The sequence below is a fragment of the Eucalyptus grandis genome, chromosome 2 (genome assembly GCF_016545825.1).
Source record: "Eucalyptus grandis isolate ANBG69807.140 chromosome 2, ASM1654582v1, whole genome shotgun sequence".
Lineage (NCBI taxonomy): Eukaryota > Viridiplantae > Streptophyta > Magnoliopsida > Myrtales > Myrtaceae > Eucalyptus > Eucalyptus grandis.
In genome coordinates, this window is record NC_052613.1 from 14,779,714 (window position 1) to 14,802,138 (window position 22,425).

At 38.0% G+C, this 22,425-nt stretch overlaps 1 protein-coding gene across 15 annotated transcripts in view; it reads right to left on the bottom strand.

The window, feature by feature from the left end:
- Positions 1-21,903, bottom strand: part of LOC104431201 (putative disease resistance RPP13-like protein 1) — a 48,766-nt gene extending 26,863 nt beyond the window's left edge. For 2 of the 15 annotated variants that reach the window (XR_005548629.1, XR_005548628.1), the window contains exons 1-2: positions 6,634-7,494; positions 5,987-6,051 (exon numbers count right to left, since the gene is read on the bottom strand). Coding sequence is in view for 1 of the 15 variants with exons in the window: in XM_039307577.1 (XP_039163511.1) it covers positions 10,897-12,105 (1,209 nt within the window). In the remaining 14 variants the exon portion in view is untranslated. The other 13 variants (XR_005548623.1, XR_005548617.1, XR_005548621.1 and 10 more) reach the window with 13 other exon arrangements.
- Between the last annotated feature and the right edge of the window lie 522 nt (positions 21,904-22,425).

A 22,425-nucleotide genomic window follows, 5' to 3' on the forward strand; every position in this document is an offset into this window, starting at 1 on the left:
ATTATATCATTGATTTACATCTATAAATTAGTATATCACACGATGCTATTCAAAAAATCAATAAATCTAATTCATCAACGACAAATATTTAGGTATTCTTGAAACATTCCTTGTTCAACTCAATCATGTGAAGTATTAACATATATTGTAAACAAAAAACAAGAAGATTCGTAACACTTCGTATAAAGGCATCTAACTCGGGTTGACCAGATGAAGATAGGTGTTTTGAAGATGTCTTAAATTCTTATAAATTGTTGAGAAAAAATTGCTTTTTATGCAAATAAAAAGTGAAACGGATAAAAAAACAAAAGGAACAATTTTTTTTTTAATGTTAATCGGAGTTCACCTCACTAAGGCCCTAGACATTTCTTTAATGCCCCAACTTTCGTCGATCACAATCGTAACTTTCGTCGCTCGCAATCGTCAATATAATTATCTCAATAGAATCACAATCACTATATCGTACTCTTCAAGTTCAACTAAAAGATTAATATATGGCGTGTGAGATGAAAATGGGAACAAAAAGAAATCATGGGATGAGAAAATCAAGTAGCCCACAGTAAAAATTACTTTGTCGTGTGAAATAAACAATTACAAGAGTAATTAGACACACATTATACACATACTCACCCAACTTCAACCAAAAATCTACAAGACATACCAGGGTACTTCCCATTGTAAGCCTAAAAAATGTGATTGTTTTGATGATTTTGTTTTTCCTGAATGACCCTAATGATAATGTTAATGCAAAACTATGGGGGATCGCTGATCACCAGTGATTGTGGCCTATTGGCACAAGCTGATATTTCACGAACGCGAGGACACAAGGATAACCCCCTAGCGATGATGGCGCATGAATCTTGTCTTATCCGTGATGGGAGCTCTGGCAGCTTGGTAGGGTCAGAGTAACAAAACTTGCCTACCATATATAAATGGTTGTGAGTAGTAGTGGATAACGGTCTTCTCACAATGTTATATCAAAGATGAACATAAGCACATCATTTACCTACCTGAACAGTGTTTGCATTTGATCCTTCTGAGAGAGTTTGCCAAATAAAGAAGACAGCGAGATATTATGCAAAACAAGCACAGTTGAGAGGATTCAGGTCACTGAGTTAGGGCATTAAAAAAAAAAAAAAAGATATTTAGAAGAGAAAATACAACAAATGCTGAAAGGCAGAAAAATATTGGTATAAGCAACAATTCTTCATGATTCTCACACGAAGCATAGTGCATTTCCATAAGTGGAAAGATGAGCCGTATTTGGGCACCAAACAAAGTTCAAGATATATCATCAATCCAGATAGGCACATCCACGCATCACAATTCCAGAACTGTGAGCAAGTCCATATGAGTATTATTTGTTTTGAGGAATAGTCACTCGTATGAAAAAATGGTGGACTAGCTGTACCTCCATTAGCATTATAACCATTCCATCGTGCACTTCCTAATCAAACAAAACAGAGCAACCCAAATGTCTAGCTGCTTTGTGGTAAATTATGTGAAGCTTGTGCATGGAAAAACGTGAACTTTTTAGCATTAAGTTGAGGATTTGTAACAGAAATGGATCCTGGAGCAGAAGCAGTAGCTAAATGACAAGTGCGGAAGAAGAAAGAAGTCCAAAGCATTACCTGAAGAATAAAAATTAGACATTGTAGAGAAATCTTCTTATTGAATCCGAACTCAATCAATTACAACGAGTGGGATTTCTTGGATGGTGTGCCAACAATCACCACTATTGAGTTTTGAGCATCAATCTTTCAGAATTTCACATTGCATTATGCCGAATACTTGGAGTAGGGAGTGAAGCCATCCTCTGGCAAGTACCAATAAAACCTACCAAAGATAGCTATTTGAGAGAGGAGAGGTAGACCACTTGTTAATTTTTCCATGTTCCTCATGTTTCTCATCCAAGGAGAAATTAGAGACAAGGGAAACAGAATGGTCCATGCTTCTTACATCCTCCACCATTGACAGTCTTTCCACAGTCCTCACATTTCTCATCCAAAAGTCTGAAACAGGACGAGCAATTAGTCCTGAATAAAAATTGTCTTTCATGCACAGTGAACAACTACAAGAGTGATCAGAACAAAATTATATACACACCTAATTGACTGCAACAAAAAGTGTACTGGGATACCCTGCCGATATATATTTTGATTGCTGGAAAACTATTATGATTATGTTAACAAACAAGTATGGGAGACCACTAATCACTGGTGATAGAGACTTATTCGTACGGGCTGATATTTTACAAATGTGAGGTCAGGAGATTGAATAACTTGGTACGAGCTGATAACTCTTAAGAATGATAGCCTACGCCTGTTGGTATATCTGGAACGCTCGAAATGCAGTAAACATTAAACATAAATCACTTGATCCTGGAACTGCCCTACATAAATCACTGTCATGATTGGGTGGACGAAAGGCAGGGTCTGTAGAGTAACCTGAAATAGGTTTTGTGAAGATTAACTGGAGCTCTGGCAGCTTAGTAGGATAATGATGAGACTTGCCTACCCAAGATAACTGGGTTGCGAGTGGTATTGAATGACGACCTTCTTGCAATTTTAAATCACAATACTTCGTGGCAGACGTGAGACTTTTAGGATTACTCAACAAAGCAACAAAGTATAGTCTCCCTGATTACTCCTACCCACCTTTCCTTTACAACAAAGAAAATTAAAATGTTCTCTGAGATGGTATAAGATTTAAATAGAAGAAAGATGAATTGTGAACTTTAATGAGAAAGTCAGATTTAAATAGATTATAATCTGCAGGTTCATTGAAATTTAGTTGTCATATTTGCCAAGTTGAGAACCCGTTTTAGATCCCATTTTTGCATCTTTACAATAGCTGTTATTCAAAGTAATAAAGCTTCTTAATTTGACTTTGAATATAGACCTTGATAATCAACATCATGATAAAGATTAATCTTATTTAGACCTTGTCACAAAAAGAAAAAAAATTAAAGCATATCGATGCACCTACCAAAATTAATAGCTTTTTTTTATCTTTTGTCAGGTTGCAAAAGATGAACATAAGTACATCAGTTGCCTACCTCAACAGTATATGCATTTGATCAACCCAAGAGATTTTGCCAGATAGATGACAGTGGGATATTCTGCAAGACAAGCACAGTCAAGAGAATTCGGGTCAGTGAGTTAGGGCATAAGAAACAGATATTTGGAAGAGAAAATACAGCAAATGCTGAAATTGCAGAACGATATCGATATGAGAGCGAAATTTTTTCATAATTCTCATGCAATGCATGGTGCATTTCCATTTGCAAATTCTTTATGTGTCATCCAAGTGCAGAGATAAGCAATTTTTGGCCATCACACAAAATTCTAGATATATAATCAATATAGACAGGCACATTTGATGCATCATAATTCCAGCACCATGAGCAAGTCCATGTAGGTTTTATTTATTCGAGGAATTGTCATTGGCTGTACCACGTTAGCATTATAACCATTTCCTCGTGTACTTCCTCAGTAAACAAAACAGGGGAACCCAAATGTCAACGTTGGACATTCAGCAGCTGGTTTGTGGAAATTTATGTGAAGCACGTCCATGGAAAAACATGAACATTTTAGCATTGAGTTGAGGAAGCAGAATGAAAATGAATCCTGGAGCAGCAGTAGCTAAATGACAAGTGTGAAAGAAAGAAGTCCGAATCATTACCTGAAGAGCAAAACTTTAAGACAGTGGAGAGAAATCTTCCTGTTGGATCCGAACTAGATTAATCACAATGAGTGGGATTTCTTGGATGAGGTGCCAGTAGTTGCCCGCAAAAGAGGATCCATCCTTCAAAATCTCACATTGAATTATGTGGAATACGTTGAGGGAGGGAGGGAGGGAAGCCATCCTCTGGCAAGTACCCAAACTTCGAGCAACATAGAAAATATAACTGTTTGAGGGAGGAGAGATGACCGTGAACACCACTTGATAGTCTTTCCACTCCTCATATTTCTCATCCAAAGAGAGGTTAGAGAGGAAGGAAACAGAAGACTCCATGCATCATACATCCTCCACTGCTGATGGTCTTTCCACATTCCCCATATTTCTCATCCAAAAATCTGGAATGGGATGATCAATTAGTCCTGAATAACAGTTGCCTTTCATGCTTAATGAACAACTATAAGAGTGATCCGACAAACAAAATTATATGCATACCTACCCAAAAGCAACCAAAAATGAGCAAACAAGACAAGAACCGGGATACTTTGCTTTATTATTGTCAAGAATCAGTGACCCTTTTGAATGGTTTTTCCTTTTGCTAAAAAACCCTTATGGCTATGTTAACTAACAAGTATGGGAGACTGCTAATCACTGGCGATGGTGACTTATTGGTATGGGTCGATATTCTACAAATGTGAGGCTAGAAGATTCGAATGACTTGGTACAGGCTGATAACGCTTAAGAATGATTGCCTACACCAGTTGGTATATCTGGAATGCTAGAAATGCAGTAATCTTCGACCATAAATCGCTTGATCTTGAAACTGTCACTCATACAGATTAGAAAAGCACTTTCATACTGCGTTTCCTGTAAAAATGTAGGAGAGCTGGGTCATGATTGGGTGGACGAAAGGCAAGGTGTGTAGAGTAAACCTGAGCTAGGTTTTGTGAATATTAACTGTGATGGCTCTTACGTTGGAGGAACTAAACATGCTTTCATTAAGATTATGGCCAGAAACGAAACAGGGGAGATGATTGCCTGCAGGGGTGTGGTAGTGCAAGCTAGATCTGCAAAGGAGGCTGAATTACTTGCTATTCAAAAGAGCACTGCAGTAGCTAAAGAAAAAGCTTAATCAAGGTAGTAGTGGAGCTGAATGCAGCTGTGGTATACAAGGATATTATCAATTTTCCTAAACAGTGCAATCAAAGACTAAAGGACGTGCCTGATGGGATTCAAGAAGCTAAAGATCATTTTGTAGCTCCAAATTTTAGTTGTATTTCGCGAAAACCAAATGCTTGTGCCCATTAGGTTGCTTTGCCAAAACTGGGATCTACATCTATATCCCCCATCCTTCTTACCACATTTGGCTTATTTCAACCGTGAGTTGCTGGCCTAAAAAGAAAAGACCCCATCGAGGACACACACGACACACCCAAATGTTAGTCTCTGACCTTCAGTGGCTGGTTTCTGGAAATTCTATGAGAAACATCTCCACGGGAAAAAATCAATCCGTATTAAGCATCAAACTGAAGAACAGAATAGAAATTGATACCTTCAAACCAAAAAAGTTGACCCCAACCCCAGAAAGCTGACTTTAGGTGGAACAACGAATTGCGGCAGATAGCAAATGGAAGCGAAAGAATGAAAGAACTTATAAGAATTACCTAAATAAGGAAAAGCAGTTAGCGGAGATAAATCTTTTGTCTTGCCTCCGGTGTGATCAATTTCAATTCATTGGATCCAAACACCACCAATGTAGATGAGAGGGATCTCTTGGATGAGGGGCCAATAATCGCCGGTGAGTTTTGAGCATTGATCTTTCGGAATCTCGCATATAGATATCTCCAGAATTTGGACAGATCATAGTCTTCCTTATTGATCCTTTCTGCCTTTCCTTGAAAACAAAGAAAAGAAAATGTGCTCTGATATGACATGGGAATATGAATAGAAAGATGAACCGTGAACTTTGAAAAGGAAGTCAGATTTCAATGGCTTATAATTTGCAGGGTTCATTCAAATTTAGATGTCACATTTGCCAACTCAATCACACCTGTTTTAAATCCTATTTTTTGCATCTTTACAGAAGGTGCTGTTGTTGGAAGTAAGAAAGCTTCTTCGTTTGACTATGAATATAGATCTCGGTAATTGACACCGTGATACAGATTAATCTTCAAGAGCATGTCACCAAAAAAAAAAAAAAAAAAAACAGTTTAGAGCATAGTAGTACTCCTATCGATAATAAATAGCCTTTTGTTCTTCTTTTGTCGAGTTGCAACAGATGAACATGAGCACATCAGTTGCCCACCACGGCACTGTTTGCATTTGATCCTCCTGAGAAATTTTGCCAAATAAAGATAACAGTGGGATATTCTGCAAAACAATCACAGTTGAGAGAATTCAGGTCAGTGAGCTAGGATATAAAAAAAAAAAAAAAGATAATTGGAAGAGAAAACATAACAAACACTGAAGTTGTGGGAAAATAACAATATAAGAGCAACAATTCGTCATGATTCTCACGTGAAGCATAGTGCATTTCCATAAGTGGAAAGATAAGCAATTTTTGGCCATCAAACAGTTTAAAATATATCATAAATATGGACAGGCACATACACACATCATAATTCCAGAACTGTAAACAAGTCTATGTAAGTATTTTTTGTTTTGATGAATAAGTCACTTGTATGAAGCAATGGTTGGTTGACTTGCTGTACCACATTAGAATTATAACCATTCATTGCGTGCTTCCTCTTTAAACAACATAGAGCAACCCAAATGTCAACATTGGACCTTCAGCTGTTGGTTTGTGGAAATTTAGGAGAAGCTTGTCCATGGAAAAACATGAACCATTTAGCATCGAATTGAGGATTCGAAATTGTAATGGATCCTAGAAAAGGAGCAGCAGCAGTAGCTAAATGATAAGTGTGCAAGAAAGAAAGAAGTCTAAATCATTACCTGAAGAGCAAAAATTAGAAATTGGATAGACATCTTCTTATTGGATCTGAATTTCATCAACTACGATGAGTGGGATTTCTCAGATGAGGTGTCAATAGTCACCACTGAGTTTTGAGCATCAATCTTTCAGAAATTCACAGTGAATTATGTCCAATACTTGGAGGAGGGAACGAAGCCATCCTCTGGCAAGTTCCAGTAAACTATCAAATGTAGCTGTTCGAGAGTGAAGGGATGGCTGCAAAGACCACTTGATGATCTTTCCACGTTCCTCCTAGTTCTCATTCAAAGAGACGTAGAGATCAAGGAAACAGAATACTCCACGCTTCTTACATCCTCCCTTGTTGATAGCATTTCCACATTCCCCATATTTATCATCCAAAAATTTGTAACAGGACTATAAATTAGTCCTGAATAAAAATCAACTTTCCTACTTAGAGTGATCAGAACAAAACTATATGCATACCCAATTGACAGCAACTAAAATGAACCGGGATACCCTCTTATTAATTTTTTTTTTTTTTACTGAAAAATTCTTGTGATTATGTTAACTTACAAGTACATGAGACCACCAATCACGGGTGACGGTGACTTGTTGGCACGGGTTGATATTCTACAAAAGTGAGGTCATGGAATTGAATGATTGGTACGGGCTGATAACTCCTAAGAATGATTGCCTAGACCTGTTGGTATATTTGGAGTGTGTTGCCGATAAAAATGTAAGCTGAGTGGAGTAAACCTGAGCTAGGTTTCGTGAATATTAACTGAGACGGGGTCTTACATAACATGCCGTCGTTGGGATTGAGGCCAGAAATGAAACAGGGGAGACGGTCGCCTACAGAGAATGCTGAATTACTTACTAGTCAAAAGACACACCCAAGGCAATAGATAAGATGGATGCAGCAGTGGCATACGAGGATATCATCAACTTCCTCAAGCAACGCAATTGGAGACTAAAGGAAGCTCTTGCTGGGATTCAGGCAACTAAATATCATTCTTTCAGCCCTGAATTTTAGTTGTATTTCACGATACAATGGTTTCTGGAAATTCTATGCGACACTTCTCCATGGAAAAAAATTAATTCGCACAAAGCATCGAATTGAAGAACATAAGCGAAATTGATGCATTCAAGACCGCAAAGCTTACCTGGACCCTGGAAAACTGACTGCACATTGAAGGATGAATCGCGGCAGTTAGCAAATGAAAGCGAAAGTGGATCAATTTCGCTTCATTAGATTTGAACCCAATCAATGCGCATGTCAGGGATTTCTTGGATTTTCCCAGAAATTTATGTGAGACATCTACATAAAGGGAAAATCATTTTGCATCACACAACGAATTGAGGAAACAGAATGGGAAATTGATGCCTTCGAAACCAAAAACTTACCCGAACCCTAGAAAGCCTGACCGTACCGGGACGAATCAATTTATTGAATTTGAACCTGATCAATCTCGATGGAAGGGATCTCTTGGATGAGGGGCCAATAGTCGCCGGTGTGTTTGAGCATCGATCTTTCAGAATATCACATTCATCTATAAAAAAATCGTTGGAGGGAGGGAGGGAGGCCATCCTCTGGCAAGTCCCTCAACTTCGGGCAATTTTCAATCCCTAAACACTGGAGAGAGGAGAGATGGTTGCAAAGGCCATCTGATAGTCTTTCCACGTTCCTCATAGGGCCAATGTAAAGAGTGGTAAGAGAGGAAGGAAAGAGAAGACTGCAAGCATCCTCTTCATCCTCGTCCTCCAAAGGAAATGACACCTTCTCTCCCTCCCCTCCCATGCTACTTCCGTCAATTGTCAGCTCCGTGAAGGATGTGAGTAGGGGTAAGCCCCATTCTCTCACTGGCTGTTTCATATTCTCGCACCCCCAAATCTGAAACCATTGCAAATTGGGAGGTAAACCTCCTTCAGGAAAGCATTGGATATTTTGGCAACGCACAATGCTTATGTTTCGGAGGGATGTAAGATGACGCCACTTTGGTAGAGACTTTATCTTCGGACAGTCATAGAGAGAGACATACGACAGGGTGATGGGAAGGGGAAGAGAATCTATTATTTCCGATGCCCCGCACTCAATTATAGCCAAAGAAGTGAGATTGTTACAACTGGTGATACTAGCGATAGACTTTATCTTCGGACATCTCGAAAGTCTAAGGTTCGATAGGATGAGGGGAAGGGGAGGAAAGTCCTCTATATGACAATTGTAAATTCCCATATCTTTGAGTGATTCTATGGTGATTTCTTCCAGTGATTCCACTCGCTCATAGTTTTGAATAACAAATTTCTTCATAGTAGCAAGTCTACCCTTGGCAGAGGGACCAAATGTTAGAGAATCACATTTACTTGTACATGAAGATTGAAGTTAAGACATCGAGTTGTTGTTGTTCGGGTCATATGAAGAAATGGTTGGTCTTATGAGTTTTGGACACTGTCTAATAGACAAATAAGTGACTGTGTACATCTTGCTTGGAAGCTTTTCTAAACTGGTGCAATTACTCAATTCCATCTTTTCAAGGTTGCATAGTAGCTCTATTTCTGTTTCTCCTGCCACGAATGATGTGAACTGAGGACAGCTTACAATGGTTAATTCTTGGAGGCAAGTAAGATTTAGCATTTCATTTCCATCTTGCCACAAGTATTTTAACTGGTCACACCCGCCTATATGAAGCTCCTTTAGCTTGATCAAGTGGCTCATAAACCCATGATCAAAGCAAACAAGCTCAACAAGATTCTTAATTGTAAGAATGGTCAAAGAAGTTTGGTTGATCAAGCTCTTCATGATCTCCTTGTTACAATCCTCAAGGAACAACTCATGGAGAGATGGAAGACAAACATCATTGGTTAAGTTTTCCAACTGCTGACATGAATGAATTTCAAGCTTTGTGAGATGATCAAGTTGACAAGGCAATGTCCCGACCAACGAAGGACAGCCCCGAACAACAAGATGCTTAAGACAAGAGAATGAGACTTCTTCTTTTGAGCGCCCAGCATAAGGAGACCAATCCTTCCATGCCAACATCTCGTCGAACTTCAAAGTGGTTAAGGATGGAAAAGGCCTTTTACCTCCGTAAAATTCAAAGCCTATCATTCTTATTGCATGTAGACCTTTAAGAGATAATTCCTTAAGTGAAGGTAGTTGTCCAATCATAGACAAAGTGACATAACATTAGGACAGTCCCACAAGCATAAAGACACTATTTTAGAATAGGATGTACAATCTAACCATGATGGGAATATTGCACCACGATAGTTCAAAATAGCAAGATTTTCAAGATTAGTGTGAGGTCGCAAAGAGTCAAGCACCTGTGCTTCGCGCTCATGATTATGGAGATCTCCCAAATGTTCACCCCAATGCAAGGATAAGTTGGTAAGGCCTAGCTTTCAAAGCAAATTAGCATCAACTGCATCTATAACTTTTTCCACCTTTTGCAATTCTGATATGAATAATTCTCCTTCAAGATGTGGCAAGTTCTTTAACTCTTTCAACTGCGACCCTTTCTCTAGTCCTACCACAAACTTGGACAAGATAATAAGATTCTTTAAATTACCGATACCCAACGGTATCTCTTTTAGACTCCATGTATCTCTAATATCAAGAAATTGTAAGCTAACTAACTTTGTGATACATTGAGGCAACTGTGAAAGCATTTGACAACCTCTTAAAATCAGAGCTTGTAATTTGCACAAGGCGTCGATTGACTCAGGTAGCCTCTCGATATTAGTGTACGAGAAATTGAGATATCGAAGGTGTTTTAAATCACCAACACAATTCGGTACCTCTACGATCTGACAACGACATAACGAGAATACTCTCAAGTACTTCAAGTTTGTTAGCAAGTCATGTAGCACCTTGTTGGAAATAGAGAAAGAGCCCACACTAGATCCATCACGCACTAGAATTAAACTTCTTAGTGCCTTCATTCCTTGATATGGTTTCAAGCATTTTGATGTAACATACCACGATGGGATGAATGATGCATAGCGAGTTTTTTCAAGAGATGATACATCATGTTCATTACTTGCCACCTGAGACCCCCCTCCCCCCAGCTAAAGCAAGTCCCACCCAAAATTGACTTTGCTAGATCATTCAAAAGATCATGCATTGAAAACTTAGATGCGTCGATACTCGATTGTTGAAGAAATGACCTGGATACTAACTCATCAAAGTGCTTCCGTCCCAATTTCAAGATATTCTCATTTGCTTTTTGCCCATCTAAAAATCCCCTTGCTATCCATAAGTGTACCAACTCATCCCTCTCAATTTCTTAATCCTTGGGAAATACCGCACAATACGCAAAACATCTCTTCAAATAGGAAGGAAGATGGACATAACTCAATTTTAAAACTAGGAGAACCTCATCATTCTCTACCATCGGAATATCCCATATTTTGTTCTTTAAGGTATCTTCCCATTCATCAAGATTACTTTTTGTACGTAGGACACCGCCCACCATCTTTGCCGCCAAAGGTAAACCTTTACATCTTTTAGCTATCTTCTTCCCTATTATTTTAAAAGCCGGGTGGCTCTCAAAATTTGTTGCTCCAAGAGCATGAAAGGCTAATAAGCTTACACAATCATCAAAGGACAATTCTCTCAAAGGATATGGCGAAGCTCTTGTTATAGAGGCAACATGAAGGTTGCGAGTTGTGATGATGATCTTGCTTCCCTTAGCTCCCGCTTCAAATGGCTTTAAGAGGGCAGTCCATTTTTCATACTTTTCATTCCAGATATCGTCTAAAACCACAAGAAACTTCTTCCCAGATAGACTATCCTTCAACTTAACTTGAAGCTCATTAAGATCTTCACCCTCATTGGACAACCCCGTGATTGACCGCAAAGTAGTCTTTGTTATGTCAAGGACATTAAAAACATCTGAGACACAAACCCATGCTCTCTTCTCAAAACAGCCATTCACTTTGGCATCATTATATACTCGTTGAGCCAAGGCTGTCTTTCCAATACCGCCCATCCCAACTATGGGGACTATGCTTAGCATGGCATTGGAATTTTCTACCTCACTTATCAATAGTTTGACTATCTGTGCTTCTTCCTTCTCCCTACCGAAAAACTGAGGCTCCGACAAAGAAGTGGTGGGATCCCTTTTGTTGGTATAGTTGGATTTGTCTACAACATTCTCTCTCAAGCTTAGATGAGCCTTCCTGGTGACAATTGCTTTCAACCTGCCATTGACCTCTTGTACCTTGGTTTCTGACACAAGCAAGTGCAAGTTTGGATTCAATCTGGAGGATCTATCTTGGCCAAAGAAAGAGGGCTTCCATTTCTCTAGACCTTTGCTTGTGCTAGATTTTGCCTCTGACTCAACTTGGGTGATTTTGATCACCAACTCATCAAGCAAGTCTTCCATGTCATAGGTCAAGTCCCTAACATCGTCCAACCATAGCTTCACTAGAGGGTTGTTACTGAGTTGCTTGTCCTCTGCGTCAACCAGCACTGCATTGATTGTCAACAACATTCCCTTTCACTCCTCAAGCAAGGTAGTGTTGAATCCTTCTTGTTGCGCATAGCCCAATGTGAGAGAAGACAACTTGTCGAATAGAACCTGAAAGAAGGAAGCCAAGAAGGAACCCAAAACAATCTCTCCAACGGCCATGGGTGAATGGGTCACTGTCGAGAACATCAAAGGTGTTTTGTGAATCAAAGTAACAATGAGCTATTGGAGAGAGAAAACAATGAAGTCTAGGAATACCAAGATGTTCACTTACCAAAAAGATTTAAAAAAAAAAAGAAGATCAATCTTTCAAGGGATGCACACCAAAGGTTAGACAAATCGAAGTAAAATAATTTTTGTCCACTAGAGTGCTTGTTTCGTCAAATTTTTCTCCTTTTTCTTTTGATCAAGACTTTTCTTGTGAGCATTCAAACAAAGGATAAATGGTGATTTTTCTTCGTGAACTTAGAGCGCGTGCGTATTTTCATAAAAAATTCCAATGCTTGAGTGTTTTGTTGGCTTTTTTCACATATGTATATTACTAGTATCCTTATGATTTTAACATCTTTCTTTTCTGCTTTATTGGTGAATATGAGATCAATGTAGGTTTTTAGATGGCAGTTGCAGTGCTAAAAACTCACATATGTTTAAGATATAATATGATTATAGATTTCTCCTTCAATATGGACGACCATGTAAAGACATCAAAAGCGGCTAACTTTGTCTGTTCAATAAATAAGGAAATGCATTCCACTTCTTTTTTGTGGTATGAGCATTTCACTTCTTTTAGGTGGTGACACTGTATTCTTTTTCCCCATTCCAATCTCTCTGTCTTATCTTTTACTTTTTCGTTGGGGGCATGGACAATGATAAACATTTACTTCTCTTTCATCTTTTTTCACATTATAAAAGATGAACAATCTCAAAAACTTTCTAGCGTCGCTCCAGGGTTTACCCGCCGGCTGCCGGCTATACGGGGTTCCCTGGGTATCAAAAAAAAAAAAAAAATCTCAAAAACTTTCTTTACCAAAAAAACAGAAAAAACAATCTCAAAAACTTTTCTGATGTTGAAATACCTAGTTTTCTAACAAAACACGAGTCCATGCGTGGTCTTTTTCTAGCAAAGCACAATTTTGATTTTTCATTATTCAAAATTTAATTATTTGTCATGAACAATTGCACATTTTTCTCTGTCTTAAAAGAAAATACATGAATTATTTTTCTTGCATTGAACTATCATCGATTTCTGCACGATGAAAATTAGTTGTCCACACAAAACACCCTTGGGGCTTCGGCAGAAACTACTTCACGTGAAGTTCAAATTGCAACCGTATTAACTTTACTTGATTGATTACACTGGCACATCTTGAAAGAATACTAAATCTCAAATACCTTATTAATTCATCTTACCCCTTGCGGTTGATGGTAAATTCACTAAATCTATACAATAACGACTTTTTGTTGTGAGAGTAAATATGTGAAAAGACACAACAAAAGTTATTTATTTTGTTTGGCACCCGAAATTATGACAAACGTGACTTTCCCATTAATCTCTACTGAAGAGGAATGAAGCTATCCTCTTATGATATTGATTCTTGCTTACCCAATTTCATGGACTAAAATTCCAAAACATTGATGCTGTAAAATAATTACTTTGCGAGCAGGATAAAAGTTCCAATTCAATTATAAATGAATACTTTGATCTCAATGCTGCTAATCGTGTAAAATCATTTCACATCAATGTGTGTTCAGTAAAAAGAACAGTAATAGAGAGATAAAAAAATTAATCTTAATGTCCTAATCTTACTTTTTAACAAAAATTATAATGACATTTCTTTTGTTAATGAACTCGACATCAACTTTAATCAGGATAATAGATAGGCAGGAAATCGGTTTAAGAACCAAAATATTGCTGCTGCTGCTGCTCTTCTTTTGCTCAAAATAATGCTTTTGCCTCCATTAATAAAACGATTTTGGAAAGAATAGATGGTTGCTCGTGTACTAAATGCCCCCTGGATGCTTTCGGTAGTGAAGTTCCGGGTGCATCAGTCCGAGGGAAAAATAGAGCAAGTAGATAGATGTCTCTTACCTGTTTCGAGCAGACTTCCTGGAGCAGATCGATGAATGGGATTAGCTCAATGACAGCAATCCAACAAGCACGAGCGCTAGGTTTAGACGAGCAGGAGGAGAATACTATTTAAGCAGGGGGACTAATGGTGAAGCCGAGTGATGATGATCTAATGGAGAGAGAACTATAAAGTCCAAGAAGACCAAGACTTTCACCTACCAAAAAGTGTAAGCAAAGACCAAGACTTTCAAGAATACTTTCTGTCCACAAGTGCTCTTATCATGTGAATAAACCATAAACTCAGGAAGACCAAAACTTTCAAGAATCCTTTCTGTCCACAAGTGCTCTTATCATGTGAATAAACCATAAACTCAGGAAGACCAAGACTTTACTGAACTTCATGTACTTTTGTCTAGAAAGTGAAGCAGAGGCGAAAGAGAGCAAATGGAAAAGATAGAGACTTCGCATGATGCAAATTGGCATTGCTGCTTCACTTCTCACATCCCTCCTCTTCCATCTCTATGTGAATGCCTATGTTTTTCATTACTAGTAGAATTTCCCCACGCGTTACATGCCATGCTTAAAATTGAATATTACTATAATTTTCGTCCACCTCTTTTCATGCTCAATTGTACTGTGATTTTTCATTCAATAATCTCTCTTGCACTTGTCTATTAGAATTATGTCTAGGATTTCATGTATCTCTTCAAATTTAAGTTCAAAAAAAGGAAAAAAAAAAAGCAAAGAAAAAACAGCAACAACTTTAAAAAAAGAAGAAGAAGAAGAAGAAGAAAAAGCAAGAACGGGGCCAGAGAGAGCACCATTGTCCTATGGCCACAGACATGCCGTTGCCATCAGCACTGCTGCTTATAGTCATCTTCATAGACAACATTTCCTTGAGATTTTATTCTTAGATCGGTTTAAGAGTTAAGAATAATGACATTGCAAGCACCTAAGCTTTTGTTCAATTTACAATCAAGGGCCTAAACTTTTCTTTTTCAGTCAAGAATCTCAATTTGAGGCATCGGCTAAATAACTTGTCATGTTATGTGATTTTACTGATGTGACTCGTTTACTTAGCAAAAGTTAAACAACATAGTAGCTGATGTCACTCCTTATCACACATATTGAGTGATGAGGAGAGAAAAAGTATGCTGACTTAGATGGTCCTAGCATCTAATAAATCTCAGCTGACCTAGCAGCATCTCAAGGTACCGTATTAGACGCTCATATGGACAGTTAACGACTATTTGACAGTGTTCGCATCATATCAACATTTTTGGACCACGGTTTAAATGGAAGCCTTGACCTGTATTTGAATTGTTGAGGTAATTGACTGAAAGCAAAAAAAAGTAAAAAATGAGGATACTTGATTAAAAAAGGTAATAATTCAAATACTTGTGCATCGTTGTCCTTATCCAAAAATTTATCATGCGATGATTGGTCTAGATTCAAATCTCAAACGTATTTTTGTTTACGCATCATTTAATTAATAAACTCATTCTCTGTTTTCGTTGCTTAGTCTCACTTTAATAATTTCTTTTTTAAGATTTTTTTATTTCATGTGAAAAAATATTAAATAGTTTGTTAATTTCAAGCTGTTGCAAAAAGATTTCAGTGGCCATATATCAAGCACATTCTATAACGATCAAAAAGTATTGCTCTACCCCTACTTTTTGGCCAATTCCATTGCTTTTCCTTTGATCTTCTCACCCAAAACTGAAAAAATTATGTGCAATCAAGAAAACATCTTCTATCTATAATCATTTTCTCATGACATCATCACCGGTTCACAGCGGTCCAACTACTTGGACCACAAACTACAACCTGACCGGTTCTCTGATCGGCCCAAGTTTGAAAACATTGGTGCAAAGCTCCAATCCCTATTTAAAACAAGTAGATATGGCTATCTTATACGAATTGAGTTGTAATGCACACAATACTTTTACCACGTGATCGAATTTGATAGCAAGTGGTTACACCTGATAGAGGTTCGGGTATTAGTATTACCGTCGTGGGTGCTCCTCTCTCTATCCTTGAGCATATGAGATGCGGTAAAACCTTCGTAATGCTCCAAATGAGGATGATGCTCAACTCCATGTCCATGGTATACTACTCCCGTCGCATTGCTCTAGTTGGAGCTCCAAGTGCTTCAATCTCCCCACGTCAGAGATGTAAATTTTTGGTCGCGAATTAGAACTTAGAAGGGGGAGTCAACGAATACGAGAGAGTTGACTCACTTTTAGGTGCGACCCAAGTGTCCTTTTTTTTTTTTTATTTTTGTGAAAAAGAATCTAAATCATACATTGGTTGACCTGGAATTATGAACTTAGGAGGCTATTGAGGAGACATATAAAAATTTAATTCAATTTCTTACTTTAAAGGGTTAATCCATTGAAGAACCCCAAACTGGTACATGTATGACAAATTTACCAAAAACTATTTTTTTGACCATAAAAAACTCTAAATTGGTATACATGTGACAAATTTATCCTGATCAACCATAAAAAAACCCTAAATTAGTATATTTATGACAAATTTACCATAAATTAATTTATTCGACCGCCAAAATCCAAAACTCATACATTTGTAACAAATATACCCCATGTTAAACTAGAGTAATACCACAAAAAAAATTACAAAAATTGTAAACTACGACAAACGATGAGTAAAATTCTAAATTGGTATACTAGTCAACTGTCACGTGTCATTTAACTTAATAATTTGATAGTAAAATTTAACGGAAACTAATAGAGAGTAAATTTGTCATAAGTGTACCAGTTTGGGGTAAATTTGTCAAAAGTATACTAGTTTAGGGTTTTTGATTGTTAAAAAAATTAATTTGAGGTAAATTTGTGACAGTTGTATCGGTTTGGAGTTTTTCGGAGTATTAACTCTACTTTAAATAATAAGTTAACACTACCCTCTCGGTTCACAATGCATGTGTACTTTATTGTATATCCACAAAATCAATATAATCATTTGGACATCATGTGAACGAGCGTTTGTTCAATTTTGCTACTGTAGATAGTCTTTTGGTAAATTTCTATGAATAGGCTCGCGTACTCCTCATCATAAAATACATAGAAATTACACTGTTCTCTTTCCTGCATATTTCTTACCCGATTTAAATATCTTGATAAAAAGAATCGCATTCTATATTGTTTCTCGGTATTGTAATTATTTTTCTAATGTTAAAAGGTGTCATTGGGTTGGAAGCTGCCTCGCTGTAAAAGCTGCCCAGCATGCTCTCTCTTTCACTTATGTTCTCAAAGGCTGAGTTATCCGGTAGGCCCCAGGTTCACGCTACTAGCCAAAGATCCGCGCTGTGATGGGCTATCCACCGTTGAAAAGCAGCAACTCGCGCATGATCGATGATGGGCGGTGCATGATTAGGCGATGGACCTCAGGCCTATGGAATAATCGTTAACTGCTCCCTTTGACCGCTTCCTCAGGATTTCGATTTGATTAGTACCGTTGTTCCCTAAGAATCAGGGGCCAAGAAAACTTGCCCACCCAACGCTAGAAGACATGATAGGGTTCGTTTTTCTTTTTCATTTCAAAGTACTATAGTTCTTGAGACCCAACCTATCTTCTCTTATTCATGGGTCTAGTGATATGTGTCATGAAGTTTGATGTATAAATTTTAGGTTTGGGGCAAGCATAAATGGATGTGCTTGATATTTACTTAAATAATTAGGATTTCATTAACATGTCCCAGGACACTATTTAAATATTTAAATAAAAACATATTTTTAATGTATTGAAAATGGCAATTGGTTTTTTGCTCGAAGCACTAATTAACAAGACCCAAAAGATTACACCATGATTTGCAATTTACAAATTAGACTTTGAATAAAAGCAATTTACAAATTAGGCTTTTTTGTTCTAAATAAAAAGATTTTAACTTTTTCCAGCACAATAATATTCGTGAACAGTCATGGTGCTTGTTTTTCTTGTCATGTTGTGATCAATTGCGTAAAATGATGACCTAAAATTTTTTTTGGTCGTTACTGACCTAACGTTTTAAGTGGACATAAAAATCTCTCCTTTTAGACATGTAAGATTTATTGGTCATACAAAAAGTAGTTGAGTGTATTTCAATGTGGCACCACATTTATGGCTCATGTGGAATTTGGCCACTTAATCAATTTTGATGGTGCTTGTAATGGTAGGTGTGGAAGAGGATTGTATTGTACAAACTCACAAAGTTATAACATTACATTGCTGAAAATGGGAATAGTTAAAAATCTGGAATACGAAAATCAGAGAGCCCCAGTAAGATTATTACGGAGAGTAATTAGACAAACAAATTCTGTTCATGCTCACCCTACTGCAACAAAAACCGAACAAGACATATCAGGGTACTTTCCATTCCAAACCTAAAAAAGGATAGACTTAATGATTTTGTTAATGTAGGAGAATGGGGTACCATTGATCACCGGTGATGGTGGCCTAATGGTACAAACTGATATTCCACAAACGGGAGGTCACAATGATAATCCATTAGAGATGGAAGTGCCTGTATCTGACCTTGTTTGTGACGGGAGTTTTGGCAACTTGGAGGGGTTATGGTGAGGAGACTTGCCTACCCGAGATAATTGGGTCGCGAGTGGTCTTGGATAACGTTCTCGCAATCTCATGTCAAAATTCATGGCAGACGTGGAACTGGAGGGGCCTACGCATCGATCTTGCAAGAGATGGGATTACTCCCGGATCAGCAACGAGCCCACAACATTCTCAGCAGCGTCATTCTCCACCAACTAGTCCTCCAAGGCGGGTTGTTCATCGAAGATCGGGAAGAAATCATCGAGGGATGCAGATCCTCAGAAGAGTTCAAAAGCTAACTTTTATTTACAAGCTATATCGTGTCTTAAAAGGAATTCGTACTCCTTTGAACTATGTTGATGATTTTTGTTAAAGAAAAAAGGATATAGGAACGAATATATCTTTTGCGAAAAATGGAAAGTTTGGGAATCGCTAAGTCAAAGGGGTGGTATTGAGAAACTTTAATATCCCAAGTGATCCTCGTAAATAATCGTAGATGGAAATGACGATGATAATCTATTGATCTATTTCAACCGAAAATGGGTATTGCGGCGGCTGAAATTCAAGGAAAAATGGAGATTTGTTCGGATCAAAGGAACAAAAGGATATGTACTCGAAATTGCCGAAGCTGGGGTAATAAAACCTAGGTGGACTTTGATTTTCCGGATGTTTGGGAAAGTGAACTTGAGGGAAAGTTCGATTGTCTTCAACTTGAAAAGTTATGTTCGACTAACCGAGGCTTATCTGAATTGGATGCATATTTCTATTCAAATCTTAGCTTTTAGATGCGAATAGATTCTCCTTCAGCGCTAGTAAAGAACAAGACTATGTTTGTGGATATGAATATCTTTGGCGGATGTGTTAGAAGTTGAGAGGCGGTCTCAACCAATCAAAGTTTCCATTGCTCGGGCCACACTTGAACGGTGAAAGATGGAGAACGGATGAGAAGATCACCTACTCAAGGATTAATGCATTCAACATCTTGCTTCACAAGATTGTGATTAATTGCCTTCGCCGAAATCAACTTCCAAACCGATGTTTCCAAGCCTGAGGCAAAGTTGATGTATGCCATCCTCTCGTGGAAAGAAGTTTTCTCTCCTCATACTGTTATGTTTCACATGTATAGAGCGGTGATGAAGGACAGAGGTCAACTCCTTACCCAAGCCTTGTTACGGTTATTCAAGACATCTGAATATTCAGCCTCCGAATCTTTTGTGTTCGAATCATGCGATCATATGGTGGTAGGACTGAAAATGGTGACCAAAATGCGTGCGAAGGAACTGAGCAGGAATTGAGAAATTCAAGGAGAAGATTGCCAAACTTCATCAATTCTCTTTCGCTGCTAAGAGAAAAGGGAAGGAGCCCATGGCTGCTCCATCAAAGAGAAGAAGAGCTCTGTTGTTGAGGATGAAGATGATGACGAAGACATCACCATCTCTGCAATGGCTTTGAAGAATTTAAGTTGTCCTATTCCAGCGAAAGAATCGGAATGGAGAAGACGAAAGAAGCGAAGAGGAGAAGGAAGAAGAAAAGAAAGAAAGAGCAAGAAGCGAGAGGAAGAAAGACTCCGAAGAAGAAAGAAGAGAAGAAGGAGAACCTGGGAGTATCTCTTCTCCACCGTAGGCATGGAAACGGGAGATCGGGGAGATCAAAGAGAAAGGAGTGACGTCTTCATATCCCGATGCAAGTGAAGGAGTCACGCCGCCCGTGCACCAGAAGATGTTTATGCATCTCAATTTCCAGCAGGAAGGTCATGAAGCTTCATGGCAAACCTCGCAGATTATGCTGATCCACCATTGTCTACTTTTACTCCATCGGAAATAAGCAAGTACTCAAACGGGATAATGGAGCAGATTTTCGCAGAATCATGGATATTCTCTTGAGATGAAAGGTCAGATTTATGCCTTGATGCGAAGTTCAAAGCTTGAAGAATGAAAGTCAAGCTTCTTCCTGTTCATTGAATGATAAGATGCAAGCCCTCTATTGAGAATCAGGCCAATGCCAAGAGTGAGGAGGTTGTACAAATCTGTTTGAAGGAAGACTTTTGCAAAAGGTTGGAAGGCATCGTTCAGTCTATGGAAGATATCCAGCTTGTCCGCGTTCCCAAGCAATCTTAGCTTCATCTCATCCTTTTAATGATAACAAAAAGGGGAGAGATGCAGATTTGATTAAAAAACTTTTCATTCATTAAAATTTTGTTGGATTGTTTTGAGGTTTATGGTTTGAACCCCGTTTGACTTTGTTTGAAACTGGATAATAACGCCTAGACTTGGACTTGACTTGACTCAAGGCTTCTATTAATCAATATTGATATCTTATGAATGGCTTAATCATACTTGGACTAACCTGTTTTTCTGTGGTTTGCGATTCTAGTGTTATTCTATTAGCCATTTATTTCTATAAGATATGCATATGTGTTTGAGAAATGTTTTGCGGGTCAAAGTTTATCCAAATGCGGAAGGTTTTGTCACCATCAAAAAGGAGATTGTTGGAGAAATCTCGGTAAACAAATTTTGAAGTTGACAAAACGTTTCCATCGATCTAGAATCAAGGTCTCAGACTCGTTAGTTAAAGTCCAAGACTTCCCAGCAGACTCAAGACTCAAAGTCTATCCTCATTGATAGTGGTCTTGGATAACGTTCTCGCAATCTCATGTCAAAATTCATGGCTGATGTGGAACTTTTGCAATCAATCAATAGAGTAAAAGAGCATAGTCTCCTTGATTGCTCATCTCCACCTTCCCTTTACAACAAAGAAATAGAAAATGTTACATGAGATGGCGTGGGATTCTTTTTTTTTTTTTTTTTTTTTAAACAGAGCATAGTCTTCTGTGGGTGTAAGATGTTGTGGAAATTTAAATAGAAGAAAGATGAACTGTGAACTCTGACACGGAAGTCACATTTAAATGGATGTAAATTGAAGGGTTGATTCAAATTTAGTTGTCATATTCTCCAACTCGAAAATCACTGTTTTAAATCCTATTTTTGCGTCTTTAAAGTAGCTGTTATTGTTAGAAGTAAGAAAGCTTCTTAATTTGACTTTGAATGTAGACCTCGTGATACAAATTAATCTTTAGAGCATGTCGCAAAAAAAGTACGAGCATATTAGTACACCTACCTAAATTTATAGCTTTTTGTTTTTCTTTTGCCCAGTGGCAAAAGATGAACATAAGCACATGTCGCCTACCTCAACAGTATTTGCATTTGCTCCTCCCGAGAGACTTGGCCAAATACAGATGTTAGCGGGATACTGTGCAAAACAAGCACAGTTGAGCATACAGGTCACTCATCTGGGGCATAAGAAAGGGATGTTAGGAAGAGAACGTACAAGAAGCACTGAAATTGCAGAAAAAAATCAATATAAGAGCAACCACTCTTCACGATCCTCACAAAGCATAGTGCATTTCCATAAGTGGAAAGATGAGCAACTTTTGGGCATCAAACAAAGTTCAAGATATATCATCAATAAAGACAGGCACATCCATGCATCATAATTCCAGCACTGTGAGCAAGTCCATGTAAGCATTATTTGTTTTGAGGATTAGTCACTTTTATGAAACAATGGTTGATTTGCTGTACCACTTTAGCATTTTAACCATTTTATTGCGTACTTCCTTGTCAAACAGAACAACATAGCAACCCAATTGTCAACGTTGGACATTCAGGAGTTGGTCTGTGGAAGTTTTGGTGAAGCTTGTCCATGGAAAAACATGAACGTTTTACCATCGG